General features: G+C 33.5%; 1 protein-coding gene across 4 annotated transcripts; it reads right to left on the bottom strand.

The window, feature by feature from the left end:
* Window positions 1-1,156: 1,156 nt before the first annotated feature.
* On the bottom strand, window positions 1,157-17,279 carry LOC129271105 (leptin receptor gene-related protein-like). Of its 4 annotated transcripts, XR_010295014.1 has the most exons (7): window positions 16,889-17,261; window positions 10,663-10,740; window positions 8,567-8,759; window positions 7,469-7,576; window positions 5,361-5,401; window positions 2,370-4,835; window positions 1,157-2,194 (listed from the first exon to the last, which is right to left on the bottom strand). XR_010295014.1 is itself a non-coding variant. In XM_054908465.2 (6 exons), exons 1-5 carry the CDS (start codon window positions 16,921-16,923, stop codon window positions 5,393-5,395), a joined length of 423 nt encoding a protein of 140 aa, XP_054764440.1. In that variant the 5' UTR covers window positions 16,924-17,265; the 3' UTR covers window positions 1,157-4,835; window positions 5,361-5,392. The 4 variants fall into 4 exon arrangements, 2 of the variants coding, with proteins under 2 accessions (XP_054764440.1, XP_054764439.1); XR_010295013.1 differs by lacking the exon at window positions 5,361-5,401 and having other exon boundaries at window positions 16,889-17,279; XM_054908465.2 differs by having other exon boundaries at window positions 1,157-4,835; window positions 16,889-17,265.
* Between the last annotated feature and the right edge of the window lie 526 nt (window positions 17,280-17,805).

The following is a 17,805-nucleotide window of genomic DNA, read 5'->3' as shown; positions in this document are numbered from 1 at the left end:
AAGTGTCTACCCTGGGTAAATTATACAATTATTATTATTATTATATTACTATTATTTCAAAAGCTTTGTTAAAGAGATTTCTTGTATCAAAGTATTTGTAAAAATCTCACCTGCACCCACACTCCCTCACTTCACTTGACCCTTTACCCTTCCTGTATTTCTTAACACTTCAAATAAGTATGTGACATCATGTTTTGTAGACCCGTGAAGTTTTCTCTACAATGGCTTTCATTTAGCTCCCTTGCCCTAGCTGCTATTCTCTCAAGCATTTTGCTTACAAAAGCTGGCCACTGCATTTTGTTTTATTTGTTATTGCTTACATGTATATGTATGTAAATTATTCTTCTATTATGTAATTGTCACAATTTCTAATTCTATCATTTATATTTGTATTTGTTTATATGCATTATGATTACTGTGATTCATGTATTGAATTATCAATAAATGCAGAAACACCTGCAAACCCCCCCCCCCCCCCCCAAAAAAAAAAAAAAAAAAATATCCACTTGGTCTAACACCACTTGTCCTATAGACTAACAAAGTGTGACGTCAGTTGCCATGGTGTCATGGCGGGCTGGTTCTAAACAGAGTCGCAGCTGACGATCGTCTGTACACATTTGTATGACTGGCTTGTCTGAAAAATAGGTTGCAAGCGATCAAATTCCAATAGCAGCCATTTTCTCCTATGAAAAACACATGCTTTTATTCGGCGGGTTCATTTGTTTAGAACCAGGCTGCCATGACACCATGGCAACTGACGCCATTGCTTCCATACTCTATTATAGTTGGATGCACTGTTTATGAACCAACTTTTCTTTTGAAAAAGTAAAAAGAAGTACTAGTATACGAAAATGAAATTAGACTCACTGGGCAATAGTCTAAATGATGAGACTAGTTGTTATTAGACCAAGTTTAGTACAGACCAAATTGACATAGTATACCAAATGGGTTTAGTGTAGCCAGTGTAGGATAAGACTATCTAAGAAATAGACCAACTGCTTGGCCAGGCAAGGCCCATATTCATGAAACCTGAATAAGTTTAGTTATCACCTAAGGCCACAGTACACAATAAGGCAATTACTAGACTAAGGTTTTATTAAATATGGGCCTCAAGTGTGTATAAGCCAAATAAACAACATGTAATATGACAAGTGAATTGTTATATAAATCTACCACAAATTTAATCAACACCTATCTGACACAGAACCACAAACATGAAACATACATGAATCATACTTGACATCAATAATCTGTTTTTACAGTTATCATTTCTTATTCTATACAAAGTTGTAGATGATATTAAACTATTTACAAGTGCACAATACTGGGTATTGAATTTCCAAAAAATAAATAAAACAATTCAATCAAATCCATAATTTGTTCATGTCAACCTAAAAAATTGCAATGTTACATATATAAATGTTACATATGTATACATATTTTAGGTAGGTCATATACAAATGAAAAGGTTTTTAACAAAAAATATCACTCACTTTTTATATTAATAAGAAATCAAAAAATTTATATGTAGCTTTAAATATAACAATGTTCCTTTTGAGGTATTCCTAAACACAAGTTTGGTATTTCAAAAGATTTTAACTCATAAACGCTCAGACCATTGGTAGACAAGAGTTTCAAAAACTTGTTTTTACCTTATGTTTAATATTTTACTGATGAAAATAAAATCTTGATAAAACTGCTATTAAAGTGAAAAACATGCATTTCTACCTTTTTGGCAATAATTTTACTGCTTGTACATGTATGTAAAATGGGGCTAGGACTATGCTTCAACTTAAACATTAAGTTGAAATACTGCCATGTTCCAACAAAATACCATGCATGTACATTACAAGAAATTTGCATCTGAAAAGCAATAACATTACCTATATTCCAAAATTAGGAATAAAACTGAGTATTACTCAGTATCGATTTCTTGAGTAATAGATATGATAAAGGGCAGGTAGTCTAGTAAGAGAGTAGTATGATTATTCCCTAGATTAATACAAGCCTTTTTAATAGTATAACATATCATAGTATTAGGCAACCACCACTGGTCTTTCTTCCCATTCAATTTCAAGACACAGGGAATAAATATTAAGTGTCAGTAAGACATAGAATTTTATATTACTGCTTGTCTGGGTTATTCAATTACCCAGTTTTATCATTTCATATTAACAAGTATGAACATGACATACTAATAATAATAATAATAATAAACAGTTCTTGTATAGCGCATATCACGATTATGAATAATGTCTCTATGCGCTTCCAAAGGACTTGGAAATTATTACCCCAGCTGTAGCTTGGCAGCCGTAATTACTAAGATTACAGCGCACACGCATTTCAAGGAGTAAATTCCTGCCAGGTACCCATTCACCTCACCTCACATGAAAGAAATTATGGTAAATGCTTCCATTAATCAGAAGGATTCAGAATAAGTACAGAAACCAGTTGAACTACATGTACATGTACATCCATAATGAATACAAGTACATTTTGTCTGATAAGTTTCTGGGCAATTATAAGCAGCTGGGAGGGAGTGTACATTCAGGAATTTATGAAAATCTGGAATTCTTGATTATTTTCTTTAGCAAAGTTGATATATCCAGAATATGAATTACAATGCTAATGTTAACAAATAGTAGTAGGTCCATGCAAATAGTAAGCTCAGTGGAGCTGTTACCTCTAAACAATGAGAATGGTTTTTGTTTACACTGTGTTACAAATGTGTGCACCCTGTGACAAATGTGGGCATTCATAATTTGAGTCATTCACAATATATATAATGTATTCAGTGTATGAAATCTGCACTCTCTGTGCAACACTCAATTTTGAAAATTATAATTCAACCTTTCTTGCCTCAGATCTATATAAGATTTCAGTGACAAATATACATCTTTATTCAACAGAAAAATCATAAGAAAGTAACGAGATTGCAATATTTAGTTTACTTTATAAATACATATATAACTTATCAGCATGTTTGTCTTCTTCTCTAATCCTGTATCATAACTCCCTGATTATAGGGTCACTATGAAAATTATGAAAACAATTTACACTTTAATATATGAATATACACTCTGTACAATAATGCATAAATAACATGCCATGCCAATTTGAAATTAACAGCTAATCAACAATTTAACACAGTTCATATCTAAAAGTTGTGGCAGCAGACAATGCTAATCCTTCTAAAATTATTTTTAAAATGAAATAACATAAAACTGTTTTAACAGTAAAGTTGAGTTGTTACACTTTGCAGTATACGTATATGTGCCCTTGGAAAGTGGTTCACCACCACTGTATTCATTATTGATTGATGTCAAAACAGGACGTAACTCACATTTTTTTCTAATTTGAGATTAAGGTACAGATATAATCAATAAACCCACAGATTCTGAATACCATAAAGTCTTAACTAAATCCAGCTTCCTATTGCCTGTAAAGGAAGATGCAAACTTTCACATCACATCTCAAAAGATTTGGTAGAATGCAGACATCACTTTCTCAATTTTTTTTTATAGTTAAGGCATCCTGTTTGTCAACAATCAATATTTTAGATATTGGAAAAATACCATTTGGAAAAAGATATCCCATGCAAAAGGACTTGTAGCGTAAAACCTGTAATTGATTGGTTATTGTCAACATTTCATAACTTGATACTAAGAAAGGAATCAGTCTAGAATCTTGATCTGCTGGGTTAGGTGAAATACAAATGCCAATCATGTGCAAAGAGTGAAGATATATGCCATAGATTGGAGAAATCAATGATTTCTACCAAAAGGTTAATTTTGTTTTAAATACCTTACAAAGTCAACTGTATTGTATCGTAACATAGCCTTGGGTTTGTAAACGTACAGCATAATCTGGTATGCAGACTGATTGAGTTTGCTTTACAGACTACGGTACACAACAACAGAATTTGTAAAGATTATTCAATACACAAAAATAGAAGCCATGCTAAGAGTCCACCCAAATATGAATAATCAAATTTGATTGATAGAAACAAAATAGTTCAGCCTTTAAAGCTGCAAGAATGAAATAAAACCAATTTTAATTCTTGAAAGTAAAAAATGCAATATACACACATTTGTTAGTATTTAGTGCATAATTTGACATTGAACAAGTGCTCTGAAGAGTAGAATAATAGTCTTAGTATGCTGGTGGTTATATATGTAAATGATCCGTTTTGTATTTTAGATACATGTAAATGCCTTCAATACGAAAAAGCATTGATCATACTAAAGCTCTTCCTAAACATGCTTGAGTCCTAATGAGTTGACATTTGGCACATTATACTTCATATCAACTCCAATGAGATTAGTATTCTCTGGCAAGTTAACCCTAAATGAGGTATGTCATACAATGATATTACAAATTATCAAAATATTGGTGACTTCCGAAGAATTTCCATCCAATCTGCGAAATGTAAGTTGACGAAATTTACATCAAATATTGTGCCTTTACACCTTATTTTTAATTTTTGTTTAGTCCTTCCTCATTAATTCCACTAATCCAGGCTGTTTTCTACTCTTGGCTTTATACTTGCATCATAATATATAACATGTTTGTACTTTGTACATTTCCTATTTATGCCAATCTGTTTGGAAATAAGAAATAGTTTTTTCATGATATAAACAGAGGGCAGAATTGTACCCCAAATCATAGAATAGACTAAAAGCTTGCTTCATGTTAACATACACACACAGTTTTTCATGTTGTTAAAGAGAATACAGTATATGGCTTTTCAGGTTTAGCTTCGGGGCCTGGGGACGCCGAACACAAAATCCTTTCCTACCTACAGTCAACGAATGCCCATGGATCTATATTAATGACTGGATGGCACAGTGGAAAAATAGAAAGAAGGGAAAAAGAAAGAACAACTCTGGTTTATGGCACTATTTTCAAAGAATCATTGTAAAGGTCAAGAACATGCTTTAGCTATGAATTGTGATTTCAAATAGGATATGTAATTAAACTAGAGTATCGTGAAATCAAATTTTTTACTCTACAATTTCTTTGGATTAGGATAAGAAAAGTGGTGACAATGATAAGGATATTTTTAATAAACTTTCTCTACATATATACAAGTATGTAACAATATTATTATATTTACAAGGTTGGCTCTTGTTAATGAATTTTTAGCATCTTCTAATTAATAATGGCAAAATCTTATACATGTATTTCCTGACAAATTATACTTATGCATTTAATACTTAATACATTACTTTTAGCTGAAATAAAAAATAATTTGTAGCCCTTCTGATAACTATTCAACAGATTTCATGATTGTTTTCTCTTTTTGGTAATTCAAAATGCAAGATGTTGACATTCATGTATATTTCTTGTACAATACTAACCTTCTTGTCTTATAATTAGTGAACCATCTATTTCACCAAGCCTTCAAAAACAGAGAATATCAACAAAAAATGAAGATTACATTGTGAAACGAGTCAAGAAAAGATTAATCAAATAAATAAATAACAAGAAAAAAAATATATAACCACAATTACGAATGGTATGCTTGTAACATACTCACAAAACTAATAAAGAACAGATATTACAGCTGTTCAGAGCCTAGTTGAAATCACAATTTCTTGCTAGGTCACCGAGGCATGGCATGCAAGAAATATTTCAATCTCAGAGGGAGTGGGGTACGTGTAATTAGGGTTCGTTAGGCCTACACTGTATAGATCTCATTTCTGATTTCAGGCCAAAATATGGAAGGTGTCTTTTAAGTATTGTTAGCTATACCGATACTTCATGCACGCATTCTCTTCCATAATGTATGTTCTTTAACTAGGAATCAAAATAAATGTATCACTTTTTTTCTGACTTCCAGAAAGAAATTGGAGGTTTCAACAGGGCAAGAACTCTACATTCAATCTAATCAAATCAAATTCAGAAAAAAAAGAGGAAAAGTTTGTAGCAGTATTGGTTAAATATTGATGAGTCCCACCACCTTACATGCATTTATGCATCAAATGAGTATACAACAATACAGAAAACTTTTATGGTTTCTAAGCAGAAAAATAACAGAAAAGCAGAATTACTCCAAGAAATATGAATATTTGAAATGTGCTACTTTTATAAAAATCTTCAGATTGGCGTTTTGGTCAATGGACTATATTTGTGACGATTATCCCACTTGTAAAAAAAAAGTTGATTATTTGATTTCTACTTTTTTCATAACCATCTTCATACTTGGTCATAGAAAGGTGTTCTAAAAATTAATAGACAATTTGATATCAATGGAGAAAATAGCCTAGCATTCTTTCAAATCTAGGGCCCTATAAACCAAAGCTGTGCATTTGATCATAGGGATATGTTTTTTTACAATTGATTAAATTGAACACCATGTACAATTAATCATACAAATTAACAATCAATCAATCCCTAGGGTGTGTGTATCAGGACCTAGATCAGCCCATCACCGCAGTAATTACATGGAATTTTTTTTTCTAATCAATTATTCTCTCATCTTCTGTCCAGTTTCAAACTTTAACAAGTTTGCAGCTTTTATATTAAAGATGCTTATATCTTCCTGCTCATTTTCAGAATAGTTACATGTACCTATCAAATTTGGATTTCCCACGATACTGCTTTAGTTACACTTTAGGGAAAAAAATGTTCTTTTAAAGCACTGAATAACAGAACAGAAACACAAAATCTGTAAAATGCCATAATCAGGTGATAAACACAATTTCATTGTAATGCAACCTCATTTTTAGCAGTCCAGATAAATAATGTATATACACCACATGAAAAGTAAAGAATTAATATGCCTTTGTTGATTATTAGTAAATACATTTATATATAATCAGACCTAAACCCAAAAACAAAATAAATTTGTTTCATTTATTTTCATTATGTTTGGCGCAATATGGGCATTAAAAGGAAAGTTCATTCTGACATTGACTTTGCTCAATATATAATTTATTCAATATTTATCAAAAGATAGGGGAAGATATAAGAGGAGACATATAAGAAATTATGTCTGATAAAACAGAAGTTAGTGTCCTTTGACAAATATTATTTCACTGAATTATATTTGAATCATCAGTAAATGGAAGGCTATTAGTGGTGAGCTGGGTGACGAAAAGAGATGCCATTTTGATTTTTGAATATGATTGACCACAAATTGAAATCGTAACTTTCCTTTCTACTCATCAAAATCGCTCAATTCTCACAAACTAGTTCCTCTTATCAATTCTGAAACATCTTTTGAGAGTAAGTCAATGTTCGGGTGATCTTTCCCTTTGAATTATACATCAGATTGATTTCCTTGGTTCATCCCAGCTCTTCACAAACAGAATCACATTATTTGACACCACAATTTATTTTAAGAAATTAATGTGGATAACGTAAATAAAGAAAGTGTGTGAATGGAGGGGTAGGTGGGAAAAGGTGCAGTGCGGGTTAGGGTGCAGGACATGAAGGTGGAAAGGATGTCGTTAAATCACCACACCTGGAACTCAAAATCGTCGTCTTGTCGGAATATTCTGAAGAAGATGAGGATTGTGATAAAGCTCCACGTGTTTCCAAACAGCACAAGGAGAAGGGCTTGGTATGTTAACTGTATCGAAATGAAGAAAATAAATAAGTGACAAAAGTTAAGTTATTCGAAAACCCTATAAAATATGTCCTAAATCCATGCATTCTCTAGTAAATCCAGAACAATATGATTGCGGAATTATTATAGGCCAGTAAGCATTTCATCAACATTTTTGTCTGACAACTTCCATAATTTTGATTGGCTGAGAACATTGTTACTATGGTAACTGTCAGATAAAATGGGACTTGTCAGATATAATGTCTGACAAATCCTTCCATGAAACGCTCCCTTGATTTAACAACAGAAACACACCTCCTCTTAATAATTGTGGCTTTCAGCTTTAGAAACAGTACATCAGAAATCATTTTCAATTTTACATCCAGAAAATACAAATATTACCATACACGTTGTGTTAAAAATATGCATTTTACCTGTCTGGTTATCTCTGTAAAAACAAAGTTGCATGCCCCCCCCCCCCCCCCACACAAAGCTACATTTCCCTTGTACAGGAGTAAATCTTATTGCCTAATATTTCTGACATCTTTCTGTTTCTTTTAAGCTCATAGCTGAAATAGGTACCATTGTTAAATATGCTGTATTTTGTGATATGCTTTGTACATAGATTTCCTGGTTCGGTAGGTAATGGACTCACCAGCTTACTACTGAATTATATCATTCCCAACTACTTTATACAGGGATCACCCGGTTCCAGTAGGTAATGGATTAACCTGTTGACTAATGAATTCTGTAATTTCCATAGGCTTTGTACAGGGATCACCCAGTTCCAGTAAGTAATGAGTTAACAGGTTGAATACTGAATTATGTAATTCCCAACAGCTTTGTATATACATGTAGGTATCACCGAGTTCCAGTAGGTAATGGGTTAAACCAGCTGACTACTCTCTTCTGTAATTCCCACATGGTTTGGACATAGATCATCTGGATATGGTAGGCATTGGGTTGTGCAAAAAAATCATACACCCCAAACCAGAGAGATATCAGAATACCTACCGTTCCAACATGCATTAGAACCATCGGTAAGCCATACGCTGACAGCACTATGCCGGAGGTTAAGAAGATACAAAGCTCTTGCAGAGCACTACTAGTAGCGTCCATGTTGTCTGACGTGGCTAATCGCTTGCTGATCAACATTGGGACTGGACAAAGGATGTAGAACACCAGGACAAACATGGGCCACCATACTCTGAAAAGGTCAAGTGATGAAAAAAAGAGTTATACATGTATCTTTGGCGTCACAGTCTTGTTAATATGCTGTTGGGTGAATGAGCTGTCATAAGTATTGTATTATAAATGGTCAGTTTTGAGATGAGGGTACTAATAAGTATGATTTTGGTATGTGAGCTCTGTTTCAGAGTGCGGGTGTTGTAAAGTGTCGTGCATGACATTTTCTTTCATGATCGAACTTATTGATATGCATGATGTTTGGCTTGACAGCATGTCGCCGCACTCTGTTTCATAGGCTTTTCCAAATGATTGTTGTGGTGAACGGTTCTTGTTCGACCTACCGTGAAATGAATGACATTGTTAAATATGGTGTTTTTTCTCTCCCATGTCTGTGATGTGTTGGGCAGGGACTTGTCTGAGTTATGAATTCTCGGTTGCTTGCGAAAGGTGGAGGTGGTGGTAGCAGATTGTCTTCCCGTGGTCATTGTACTAGTTTGAACTGAATTTCACTTTTATTAGTATCTTAACATAATTATTTACAGTATTTCATTATCATATTTTAGTACCGAAGTAACTGATATACCTGCAAACTTTGTGTATAGTTATCTAGTGTCATACACTCTGGAGGATGAGGTGCTGGTTTGGAGCTTTAGTGCTTGTAGAGTGGCTGCCCTTGTGGAGAGCTTTTTTTCTTTTTCTAAATGAAATTTTAACTTGAATCAAGGTGCCGTCGCTGTTTAGGTTCTTAGAGTGTTGAATAGTCACTTTGTCATCAGAGTGTGGATACTGCTGTTTTAAATATTCACATGCATTTTGCATCATGATATAGTAACTATAGGTTTTTTACTCTTGTTAAATCAGGACTTTGATGTAAAACAGCAATTCAGCTGATCTTTTTATCCTGTATAAATATTTTCTATTAAATAAATAAATAAATAAAAAGGATCCATATCAATAAACCATCATTTTGCTTTGGTATTATGTATACATGTACATGTAATTAATTACCTCCACTCTGTATATGTACCTTCAAAACAGTCCAAACACCATCTGCTCAACATTCAGAAGGTAAATTTTGCAGGTAATTCTTATTATAAATAGCCAATAGGAATTAGTACCACAAAAGTAATATGTCAAAAAACATCAATCACTGCACCAAGGGTTCTAAATTAGCGGTGCAAGTGGCACTTTTCGCTCATCAGGCCTTGCAAAGTGGGCATGCAAACTACCGTGAAAAAAAAGGTAAATATAAAGGTGTTTTCCATTTCTAATACAATGAATTGAATTTGCTCTTATGGTGTACATATACATGTATTTATACACTTTGAATAACTCCCATTTGACAACTGTATCCTCTTTTAGGTACCTTTCGCCAAACATTGGGCTAGATTATATTTTGTGTTTTCTAAGTTGATATTTGTACGCAGTGCTACATGTGGGGGGTGATATGCTTCCGAGCAACAGCTATTTATTATGCTTTTATCACCCCTGACCAGCATGTAGCACTGCTCCGTTCTGTATTATTTGTTTTTACCATGTATAATGTCATCTATGTTTGTATCATGATTTGGTCAAATAAATGATAATAATAATAAAAATAGTATGTAGAAAGTACATCAATAATACAAGTTTTGAGGCAGATTATAACTAGGAAGGTTTCATAATCAAAAGTTCATGGACCCACACTGTGACACATGTTGATGATTGGCGCAGTATACTGTACATGTAAATGCTACTTCCATTAACAAACATGGAATTTCAACAAAACCAACTGACAGCCCCTGCCCTACACCATAATTAACTGATAATCTTTACATACAAATGACGTGAAATGATATGAAATTCATCATGTATTTAACAGCTTTGGAAACATGCCATGTGCAAATAAACACATATTTTAACTTCAGAGAATGTTTACTTACTGTCCAAAACCAGGGATTGCACATGCAAGTACAATCATGAGAATTCCCATGGAGGCTGAGAAGGCTAAACCCACTAAGCTAAAAGTGAAAAGGAAAAAAAAAAGAAATATTTAATGAATTGAGGAGATACATATATCACCATAAGGTATTTAAAGTGTTACACACATGTACAGTAGGCCTATTTAGAGTCATGGATCAGTATCTGCAATATAAATACCCTTATTAGTCCGGTCTGTTAGCGTCAAAAATGCCCTACTTGTGGACACGGTGGACAAAAGCATGATTTTTTCTCCAGACCTTTGTTTATGTATAAGAATTAAGAATGGGGTATGCTCCAAAAAATCTGGCTGCAGGAACAGAGAAAAAATGGGTGAAAATGTCAGAATTTATGAGTTTAGATTTGTCTGATATATAGACTAGCGCTAGTGCAAAACTCAATAGCAGTGCATTATTTTGCATTGGATTAGTTCTTGAATTCAGACCCTTTTTGAACAGATCTTTTGTTTGTCCTCGCATCTCAATGCACCAAATATCTGAATGCAGATGCTAACCAAGCCAAAGGGTGGCAGTGGAGGGTGTTGAATGTTGGTGTGTATGTACATATTTTGGTCTTGGGGTAAAGATGTGCAAGACACATTTTTTTGCATGTGTTGGAAATTGTGTTGCCATGGTAACAGTGTATTACTGGCAAAATAAGGTAAAAATCTTGCAGTTAGAACTACTTCCTCTGTTTTTAACCGATTCTCATGAAATTTGGCGCACACATTGGTCTTGAGGTGAAGATGTCTAAGACACATTTTTGTGTGTCTTTCAGAAATCTTGTTGCCATGGTAACAACATATTATTTGTGAAAATTTGGAAAAAACTTACAATTCAAACTGCTTCATCAGTTTTCAATCAATTCTCATGAAATTTGGCACACACTTTGGTATTGAAGTAAAGATGTACAAGGCAATTTTTGTGTGTGTTTCAAAAATTGTGTTGCCATGGTAACAACATATTATATGGCAAAATTTAGGAAAAAATCTTGCAATTTGAACTACTTCATCATTTTTTTTGTTTTGAACCAATTCTCATGAAATAATTATGGCTCACACATTGGCCTTGAGGTAAAGATGTGCAAGAACCTTTTTTTTTGCATTTGTCAGAAAGTGCATTGCCTTGGTAACCATATATAGCCAGAAATATGGGGAAAACTCACTGTGGATCTATTTCTCAGTTTTCAGCCTGTGCTCATAAAAGTTGACACAAATATTTATTTTGGGTAAAGATTCATATTCAGTGTTAAAAGGAAATCCAGCCTTGGTCATAATGTTGTGTGCATGGAAAAGAAGAAAAATAAGAATGGTGAAAGTTTGAAAGAAATCGGACAAGCAAAATAAAGTCATGGCTGCTTTAAAATTAATATCCCCAAGGCTACTAGTACATGTATGTAGAATTCAAATTGGGTAAGTAAATTATGACAAGGGGTGAGGCTGCAAGGATAACTTTCCCATAAGACTAGTACTTAGTTATCAAGATTTTTGGTTTTCTCCTAAATCCCTATTCCATTGGGGGCATAATATAAACCTGGTAGTATAATATTTTATGTCCTCATGAAAGAAAGATATAATTTGAAGTAAAACTTTTGAAAAAAAGAAATTTTAGCCAATTAATTATTCCAGTACATGGAAGAGTGGTCCTTGCCTTACATCACTATGACATCACATATGCTGTCAATTTGAAGTCTTCATGGGTATAGTGATTACCAATGTTTACAACTTTTATATTCACAACTTTCTTATGGTTTGTCCGATATTGATCAAACTTTGACCTATAAACTTGTCTGATTTTTCATTTTCCTCTAAAAACAAGTGTTTATTTGGGTCGGATTCCCCTTTATAACGTCATATAATAGCGCAGGGTATTAATCACCTTTAAAATTATTTGTAGGTTCTTTTTGGGGGGCGGAGAAGGTCCTTAAAACTGACAACATAAAAATACAGAAGGTTAAAGGCCATGACCATTAGGAATTTAAACAGTCTTAAAAAAACACCCCTTTAATTTTTTTTTTTTTTTTTTTTTTTTGGGGGGGCTTTAGAAAATTGCCACATAAAGAGTAAAAGGAAATTATTATGACTAGGAACTTAACCCCCCCCAAAAAAAAAAAGGAGGGGGGGAGAAAAATCCTTTACACTTCAGCGTATTTATTTAAAGCCTAAAACATTCTGCTTTGAAAAAAAAATGTTTCCGGTGTCCAATTAATCAATGTTTTATTTATCTTCATCTACTCAGTCTTTGTTCATTTCAGTTCCTACTCTGACTGTCTTTCATCACTCTTTGCACTTTTGAGCTTTAACATACCTTCTTGTTTTGTTTCCTCTCCCCCTCCCCCCCCCCCGCCCCTCTTTGTCTTCCTGTCTAAGTACATTTTTCTTTGCTATTTTAATTCATTATTATCTAGCAACAATTATTCCATTATGTATGCTTACACCTACACCGAAATATAATAGCATGACATTTATTTTTTGTTCTTCATAATCTTTTAAAATCCAGTTTGGCTACACTCTGTCGATACTATTAGCGATATTTAATGTCTAGTTTAAAGAATTGAATAAATTACTGTCATGATATTATATTTTGGTGAAGGTACATCAAATTCATATAAACAAGGTTGCAGCATTCAGAATGGAATAACTGTTGCTTGACATTTCCGAAAATCCTCTGTGAAAATTTTAGTTTTATCACTGAGTTTTCCCATTCCTGCAGTAACCACCATCTGAAAGGGATATGACTAGAATATAATTATATGTAGAGAAATAAAAAAGTTTCTCTACATATAATTATATTCTAGTCATATTCCTTACGTAAAGTTTGTCTTTACTCCAATGGAAAATTATTTGCATTTGTTTTTATGACAGTCAGAGTTTGCATCCAACAATTTTGCTTCTGAAACATAATATTCATTTTTTGACAATGGGAGATGTAGGATGTATAAAGCAGGGGCTGTCACAGAAATATACTGAAAAATTAAATGAAAGAAAATATAAGGCTAAAATCTATTGTGCACATATGTGTTTTTGTATATATTTATATTTCTATCAATATTATGATTATGACATGATTAAAGGTACACTTTAAAATATGTCATAAAAAATATACTTGGAGAGAGAGAGGAAACAGAAGGAGATGGTATGGTGAAGCTCAAAATCAAGAGTGATTTAAAAGTTAAAAAGAAAGAGTAGGAACGGAATATCATGGACCTACTACACATATGAATATGAATAAAAAACTGAGTATGATAATATAAATAAACAATGGTTAATTGGGTACCGTAAACAATTTTTTTATCAAATCAGAATGCATTAAACTTCAAATGAATGAAGTGCAAAGGACTCTTCTTACCTTTTAGGGGGGGGGGGGCATTTTCTGCTAATAAATATATCAGCCCCCTATTTTTCGGGGGAGATTAAGTTCCTAGTCATAATCCTTTAACTTTTATGAGGTCATTTTCTAAAGACCCCCCACAAAAAAGAGTAATGTCTAGCTTTAAAAATGCAAAGACCCCTGAGGGGCAAAGGTGTAGACTGGTTTGAGCATGGGGAGGTAGAACTACAAGTGATATGGGGAGGGGTGAACATCTTGGGGAGGTGGAACTAAGGTTTGGAAAATCAGCTTTTGAAAGTAGAAGGGGTGCATATTTCGTTTTGCTTGCCAGTGTTGGAACTCCTCTGCCTCAGCGGAAGGTTTCACATTCACCCAGTGTACCTCAAGCCTATGCCTTGAGAGAATGTGTTTTTTAAGAGTGTTTATCATTTTTATGTTTCTAATGGCCAGCACCTTTAACCTTTATTTTGATGTCAGATTTTAAGGACCAATCCCGCCCCTCCCCCCCCTAAACCTAGAAATATTAATGAAGGTGATTAATACCCCCACACTCTGGCGTGAACATTTTAATGCACAGAAGACATTTAGAATTTGATATGAATCTTTACCCCAAGATGAATATTTTTTTCAAACTTTGATGAGCACTGACTAAAAACAGGGGAAGTAGTTTGATCCACAATGAGTTTTCCTGCATTTCTGGCTATCATAATGTGGCTACCCTGGCAATGCACTCTCTGACAAATGCAAAAAAAAAGGTTCTTGCTCATCTTTACCCCAAGGCCAATGTGTGCGCCAAATATCACGAGAATTGGTTCTAAACTATTGAAGTAGTTCAAATTGCAAGTTTTTTTTACCTAAATCTTGCCATATATGTTGTTACCATGGCAACACAATTTCTGAAACACACACAAAAAGTTCCTTGTTCATCTTTACTTCAATACCAAGATGTGTGCCAAATTTCATGAGAATTGATTGAAAACTGATGAAGCAGGTTGAATTGTAAGTTTTTTCCCAATTTTCACCATATGATATGTTGTTACCATGGCAACAAGATTTCTGAAAGACACACAAAAATGTGTCTTAGACATCTTCACCTCAAGACCAATGTGTGCGCCAAATTTCATGAGAATCGGTTAAAAACAGAGGAAGTAGTTCTAACTGCAAGATTTTTACCTTATTTTGCCAGTAATACACTGTTACCATGGCAACACAATTTCCAACACATGCAAAAAAATGTGTCTTGCACATCTTTACCCCAAGACCAAAATATGTACATACACACCAACATTCAACACCCTCCACTGCCACCCTTTGGCTTGGTTAGCATCTGCATTCAGATATTTGGTGCATTGAGATGCGAGGACAAACAAAAGATCTGTTCAAAAAGGGTCTGAATTCAAGAACTAATCCAATGCAAAATAATGCACTGCTATTGAGTTTTGCACTAGCGCTAGTCTATATATCAGACAAATCTAAACTCATAAATTCTGACATTTTCACCCATTTTTTCTCTGTTCCTGCAGCCAGATTTTTTGGAGCATACCCCATTCTTAATTCTTATACATAAACAAAGGTCTGGAGAAAAAATCACGCTTTTGTCCACCGTGTCCACATAATTTCGCTAACAGACCAGACTATATCAACAACCTTGCTTTTAGCCCCCCCCCCCCCCCACTGGTTACTCCTGCATATTATTCATCAAGTATGCATCATATACAAACTACAGTACATGTACTTGAATTCATTTATTCAAACTATCAATTACAGCTAAATCTCATACATACTCTCCACTTATTCACTGAATAATTGTGGAAATTGATAAAATCAAATCAAATAAAGAAGTATTATTGTTTTGATATTATTACAATACTCACTAAAAACACATGACCTAATCCTCTTTATAATTTCATTTATTGATTTAACTTTTCCATCCTTTCAACATTTATGAAATGTACAATGTTCTATACGAAGGTACAATATTCAATTTAGCTCAATTAGCTCATAGCCTAAGATCATCACACCAGCAACTTCTCAAGACTCCCAAGACACGTGTAGCATATGGTGCGCGATCTTTCTCTGCCTCAGCACCTTCTCTCTGGAATAATTTGCCGTTAAATTTAAGAATTTTACCATCACTGGAGACCTTCAAATCTAAACTGAAGTCTTATCTTTTCTAACAGTATTAGTTATTGGCACTTTGACACTCATCCAAACTTTCTCTTTCTTTTTCTTGTGCACCTCAGAATAGAATATTTCTAGATAGATGGTGCTATATAAATGCCTATTATTATTATTGTTAATTTGTAAACAATCATATTCATCAACCATTAAGATCTATTCAAGCCACACGACAAGTGAATTATTTTCAAACCTTTCAACAAAGAATACATTAGACACAAATATCACAATTAAAGAGAGATTCAATTTACAGGATAGATGATTAAACACAAACATTGTGAGCTTCCTTTTTTAAATTTGAATTCTTCCTGAAATTTACATATCAATTGCTTCCATGTAAGAAATGGTTGTGATAATGGTGTGGAATATTTTACCCTCGTTACCCCCAAAGTTTCCAAAACCTGGGGGGAAGATCATTTGTTCACTCATCCTCCCAACATTAAACAGTGCTTGACCTCTGAAACTTTCAAACAATACCTTAAAACGTTTCTCTTCATTTCTTCTTAATTTCTTTTATAATTTCCTAAAAAGCACCTTGAGCACTCTACAGAGTGGATTTGGCGTGATATAAGTCTAATTATTATTATTATATTTGAACACACAAAGCATCCAGAGACACTCATGACACTAGCCTGACAAATATTACTTAATTAGAAATGAAAGAAGTATGAAATGAACTTACCCTGTGATTTGCCCAGAATTTGAATTGCAGTCCATTGCAAGTTTGATGAGGATGATTCAAATGAGAGGCGAAAAGGAAAAGAAAAAAATTGAATCAATCATCAGCAAAAACTGTTGACAAACTTAAGCCTACTTTTTGGCACTACTGTGACTGTCTCTTCATAGAAGACTAATGCTGTAGAAAGTATTCATCAAACTTAAAAAAGAAGTGAGTCATTCCTTTCTGTCTTCCAGTTTCACCTTTCAGAATCTGTAACTAAGTGTTGAACATACATATGATAAAGTGTTTTATTTCTGCCATGTGCATAAATACATGAACAAGCACAGGACATGCTTGATTTGGGAAAGCATGCATGAAATATTCCTCAGCTCTGATTCAATAATACAGGTATACTTGAATTACAGACTTATTAAAATTTCATTTTTAGTAACTGTTGCTGGTAGTCTCAACTTCTATAGATTGAGCTCAAGATAGATCGTTCCCTGGCATCGTAAGGCATATCCTGTGTATCATTATAAAAACTACAGTATAAATTGGCTATAAATTTCGTTTTTTTTACAAAGGACTACATGTGTGGGCCAAAATATAGGAAAACAAGCACTTTAAGAACTCATTTGCTTTGACTTGTTTTAATACATTACCCACTGAGCATGTTTTATTTTGAAATTTTGTTCTTTTTTTCTTTAAAAGGAGTCTCATTATTTTTCCTTAGCTACAATTGTATACAATGTACAATATCATCTATCAAGATTGATTATTAAATCTTAAATCTTTGACATAGGAAAAAAAAATCTGTATTTAATACAACTGCCATACCCTTCTATTTTTCTGTCAAGATTGTATTTAAAACTGCAAATCGTATTTCTGACTAATTTGTTAACTTTAAGTTCTGATTCGATGTGGAGCTCATTCTTTAT

Source organism: Lytechinus pictus, chromosome 11 (genome assembly GCF_037042905.1).
Source record: "Lytechinus pictus isolate F3 Inbred chromosome 11, Lp3.0, whole genome shotgun sequence".
NCBI classification, from domain to species: Eukaryota; Metazoa; Echinodermata; class Echinoidea; order Temnopleuroida; family Toxopneustidae; genus Lytechinus; species Lytechinus pictus.
This window is presented reverse-complemented; position numbering and strand designations above follow the sequence as displayed.

Excerpts from the sequence above, each read along its gene's own strand:
- LOC129271105 (XM_054908464.2), bottom strand. The coding sequence starts at position 16,923 with ATGGACTGCAATTCAAATTCTGGGCAAATCACAGG. Across the intron at positions 10,741-16,888 it reads AATTCTGGGCAAATCACAGG|CTTAGTGGGTTTAGCCTTCT; the intron begins GTAAGTTCATTT and ends TTTCACTTTTAG. Across the intron at positions 8,760-10,662 it reads GCAATCCCTGGTTTTGGACA|AGTATGGTGGCCCATGTTTG; the intron begins GTAAGTAAACAT and ends TGACCTTTTCAG.